Source organism: Borostomias antarcticus, assembly GCF_949987555.1.
Source record: "Borostomias antarcticus genome assembly, chromosome: 15".
NCBI lineage: Eukaryota > Metazoa > Chordata > Actinopteri > Stomiiformes > Stomiidae > Borostomias > Borostomias antarcticus.
In genome coordinates, this window is record NC_140248.1 from 3,683,088 (window position 1) to 3,688,087 (window position 5,000).

Below are 5,000 nucleotides of genomic sequence, written 5' to 3' on the forward strand. Positions count from 1 at the left end.
AACACATTTTAATAAATACATTTGTAACTGAACACATTAGTATTTGCGTGGCAAATACTTCTTGAAAGCATAACAGGCTGAATTCAAATATCTTGGGATAATGCTTGATTCAAATCTGTAATAGTCTGTATAAATAAAAGTGTAGAATATATGGGTATGTAGAATATGGATGTGATTATATGTATTATTTGTCCTAGTTCAAGACCAGCTCTATGTTGCTGTATTGTAGATGGTAGAGGGTTCTGTAGATGTATGTAGCTGTATTGTAGATGGTAGATGGTTCTGTAGATGTATGTAGCTGTATTGTAGATGGTAGATGGTTCTGTAGATGTATGTAGCTGTATTGTAGATGGTAGATGGTTCTGTAGATGTATGTAGCTATATTGAAGATGGTAGATGGTTCTGTAGATGTATGTAGCTGTATTATAGATGGTAGAGGGTTCTGTAGATGTATGTAGCTGTATTGTAGATGGTAGATGGTTCTGTAGATGTATGTAGCTGTATTGTAGATGGTAGATGGTTCTGTAGATGTATGGAGCTGTATTGTAGATGGTAGATGGTTCTGTAGATGGATGTAGCTGTATTGTAGATGGTAGATGGTTCTGTAGATGTATGTAGCTATATTGAAGATGGTAGATGGTTCTGTAGATGTATGTAGCTGTATTATAGATGGTAGAGGGTTCTGTAGATGTATGTAGCTGTATTGTAGATGGTAGATGGTTCTGTAGATGTATGTAGCTGTATTGTAGATGGTAGATGGTTCTGTAGATGTATGGAGCTGTATTGTAGATGGTAGATGGTTCTGTATATGTATGTAGCTGTATTGTAGATGGTAGATGGTTCTGTAGATGTATGTAGCTGTATTGTAGAGGGTTCTGTAGATGTATGGAGCTGTATTGTAGATGGTAGATGGTTCTGTAGATGTATGTAGCTGTATTGTAGAGGGTTCTGTAGATGTATGTAGCTGTATTGGAGATGGTAGATGGTTCTGTAGATGTATGTAGCTGTATTGTAGATGGTAGAGGGTTCTGTAGATGTATGTAGCTGTATTGGAGATGTTAGATGGTTCTGTAGATGTATGTAGCTGTATTGGAGATGGTAGATGGTTCTGTAGATGTATGTAGCTGTATTGTAGATGGTAGAGGGTTCTGTAGATGTATGTAGCTGTATTGTAGATGGTAGATGGTTCTGTAGATGTATGTAGCTGTATTGTAGATGGTAGATGGTTCTGTAGATGTATGTAGCTGTATTGTAGATGGTAGAGGGTTCTGTAGATGTATGTATCTGTATTGTAGATGGTAGATGGTTCTGTAGATGTATGTAGCTGTATTGTAGATGGTAGATGGTTCTGTAGATGGATGTAGCTGTATTGTAGATGGTAGATGGTTCTGTAGATGTATGTAGCTGTATTGTAGATGGTAGATGGTTCTGTAGATGTATGTAGCTGTATTGTAGATGGTAGATGGTTCTGTAGATGTATGTAGCTGTATTGTAGATGGTAGATGGTTCTGTAGATGGTACAATGTTACTTCTGTAGCTCAGCTGTGCTTGATGGTCCATTGCTAAAAAAAAAGGCGTTCAGAGTTAGTTTGACTGTGTGTGTCACTGTGTGTGTGTGTCACTGTGTGTGTGTGTGTGTGTGTGTGTGTGTCACTGTGTGTGTGTGTGTCACTGTGTGTGTGTGTGTGTGTCACTGTGTGTGTCACTGTGTGTGTGTGTGTGTGTCACTGTGTGTGTGTGTGTCACTGTGTGTGTGTGTGTCACTGTGTGTGTGTGTGTGTGTGTGTGTGCGTGTGTGTGTGTGTCACTGTGTGTGTGTGTGTCACTGTGTGTGTGTGTGTGTGTGTGTGTGTGTCACTGCGCGTGTGTGTGTGTGTGTGTGTGTGTGTGTGTCACTGCGTGTGTGTGTGTGTGTGTGTGTGTCACTGTGTGTGTGTGTTGACCCTCTCCCCCAGCCTCATCAGCAGTCCCTCCAGCTCCTCCATGTTCTGAGACTTCTCCTCCAACAGCTCGTAACGTAGACTTGAGATGTCCTGTTTGATCTCCTTCAGTTCACCTGCACACACACACACACACACACAAGAGTTTGAGTTCCCAGTTCCACTCAGGGCAGCCTCTGAGTCAGCGAAGACATCAGACTTGTGTACCTTCGTGGATCTCGTCATTCTCTTTGTCCATCTGGGCTTTGAGGATGTAACGTTTTATCAGTCGCTTCATGATCTTCTGCAACAGGAAATGCACAAAGACAAATACGTCTGAGCTCGTCAATATTGCAAGAACACATTGAGCACAGTCTCTCAGTGGATCTCAACTTGACATGTTTGTAGGCTAGGATTAGACTTGGGGCTTAATCTGGTTTAATCAGACTGTGTTTGAACGTGTCACCTGGTATCGAGTGGGCCCAGCAGAGCTGATGTACCCTCTACTCTCCCCGAGCTGGAACACAACAACAACAACAACAACAGTGATACCGTAGTTCACAGCACCGACCACCATATTGATGCAGCACTGGTTAATAGTCTGTAGCACTGTTTATTACAGGAGTACATTTGACTGTGACCACTCAGTGGTACTGGGAGACTGGGACTCTGGTACTGGGAGACTGGGGGACTCTGTGGTACTGGGAGACTGGGACTCTGGTACTGGGAGACTGGGACTCTGGTACTGGGAGACTGGGACTCTGGTACTGGGAGACTGGGGGACTCTGGTACTGGGAGACTGGGGGACTCTGGTACTGGGAGACTGGGGGACTCTGGTACTGGGAGACTGGGGGACTCTGGTACTGGGAGACTGGGGGACTCTGGTACTGGGAGACTGGGGGACTCTGGTACTGGGAGACTGGGACTCTGGTACTGGGAGACTGGGGGGCTCTGGTACTGGGAGACTGGGACTCTGGTACTGGGAGACTGGGGGACTCTGGTACTGGGAGACTGGGACTCTGGTACTGGGAGACTGGGACTCTGGTACTGGGAGACTGGGACTCTGGTACTGGGAGACTGGGACTCTGGTACTGGGAGACTGGGACTCTGGTACTGGGAGACTGGGACTCTGGTACTGGGAGACTGGGACTCTGGTACTGGGAGACTGGGACTCTGGTACTGGGAGACTGGGACTCTGGTACTGGGAGACTGGGACTCTGGTACTGGGAGACTGGGGGACTCTGGTACTGGGAGACTGGGACTCTGGTACTGGGAGACTGGGGGACTCTGGTACTGGGAGACTGGGACTCTGGTACTGGGAGACTGGGACTCTAGTACTGGGAGACTGGGGGACTCTGGTACTGGGAGACTGGGGGACTCTGGTACTGGGAGACTGGGACTCTGGTACTGGGAGACTGGGGGACTCTGGTACTGGGAGACTGGGGGACTCTGGTACTGGGAGACTGGGACTCTGGTACTGGGAGACTGGGGGACTCTGGTACTGGGAGACTGGGACTCTGGTACTGGGAGACTGGGGGACTCTGGTACTGGGAGACTGGGGGACTCTGGTACTGGGAGACTGGGACTCTGGTACTGGGAGACTGGGACTCTGGTACTGGGAGACTGGGGGACTCTGGTACTGGGAGACTGGGACTCTGGTACTGGGAGACTGGGACTCTGGTACTGGGAGACTGGGGGACTCTGGTACTGGGAGACTGGGGGACTCTGGTACTGGGAGACTGGGACTCTGGTACTGGGAGACTGGGACTCTGGTACTGGGAGACTGGGGGACTCTGGTACTGGGAGACTGGGACTCTGGTACTGGGAGACTGGGACTCTGGTACTGGGAGACTGGGACTCTGGTACTGGGAGACTAGGGGACTCTGGTACTGGGAGACTGGGAGACTGGGACTCTGGTACTGGGAGACTGGGGGACTGGTACTGGGAGACTGGGACTCTGGTACTGGGAGACTGGGACTCTGGTACTGGGAGACTGGGACTCTAGTACTGGGAGACTGGGGGACTCTGGTACTGGGAGACTGGGACTCTGGTACTGGGAGACTGGGGGACTCTGGTACTGGGAGACTGGGGGACTCTGGTACTGGGAGACTGGGGGACTCTGGTACTGGGAGACTGGGACTCTGGTACTGGGAGACTGGGGGACTCTGGTACTGGGAGACTGGGGGGCTCTGGTACTGGGAGACTGGGACTCTGGTACTGGGAGACTGGGACTCTGGTACTGGGAGACTGGGGGACTCAGTGTTGTTGGACCAGAGAAAGGAGAGATGTGTGAGAGAGAAACAGGACTCACTTAACAGTGAGTGAAAATGGTTGAAAAGAGAGAGAGTAATGATGGGGGGAAAGATGTTATCTTCACCGAGACTAAATGTTCCCCCTTAAATGTATTTGTGAGATAGACAGGTATGTGTTTCTGAATGTATTATGTGCTCATGTTCATCCATCCATCATACTAGATCCATACTAGTGCACTTCAACTACTACCAGCTTGAAACTAGTGGTAGATCATCGAAATACTAATATCTGTACAGACATGGCCTTCACAGCATTCTGTACACTACAGTTAGATAAATCAATCAATCAATCAATCAAAGCTTTATGTGTATAGCACATTTCATACACAGAGGCAACACAATGCGCTTTACAGAGAACAAGGGAGGTGGGCATACGACCCACCTCTACATATTCCAGAGGGAAGCAAAAAAACAGTATCACCTGGGGGCCAGATAAGTGAGCTGTAAAAATTCTTCCCTGACCCCTCTCAATGAGACGATCGAGCAAGCTCCAGGAGTATGTTTGTCTACCGGCTAAGAACATTTATAAAGCAATAAATAACATTAAATTACATTTTCAGAGTAAGAGAGGCTAAATACACTGATCAAGAATGTGATGTATGAAGGCTGCCGAGAGTGAAATGTGTCATGTTTTTCCTTCGTGTGTGTGTGTGTGTGTGTACCTGGTTGAGCTGCGCCCCCCCCATGCCCTGGCTCTGCTTCCCCAGGCACTGCAGGACTAGGGACCTGATGGCGGTGGCCAGGCCCAGTGTGGCCTTGGGACTGGGCA

At 48.1% G+C, this 5,000-nt stretch overlaps 1 protein-coding gene across 1 annotated transcript in view; it reads right to left on the reverse strand.

Moving 5' to 3' along the window:
• Positions 1–1,922: 1,922 nt before the first annotated feature.
• The window catches only part of trpc6a (transient receptor potential cation channel, subfamily C, member 6a), a gene marked incomplete at both ends in the record, with an annotated part of 19,025 nt that continues 15,947 nt past the window's right edge, over positions 1,923–5,000 (reverse strand). The window contains 4 exons of the mRNA XM_084449837.1: positions 1,923–2,056; positions 2,148–2,223; positions 2,386–2,436; positions 4,894–5,000. The exon at positions 4,894–5,000 is cut by the window's right edge and continues 94 nt beyond it. Coding sequence (XP_084305963.1) covers positions 1,923–2,056; positions 2,148–2,223; positions 2,386–2,436; positions 4,894–5,000 — 368 coding nt within the window. The remainder of the gene's footprint in view (positions 2,057–2,147; positions 2,224–2,385; positions 2,437–4,893) is intronic.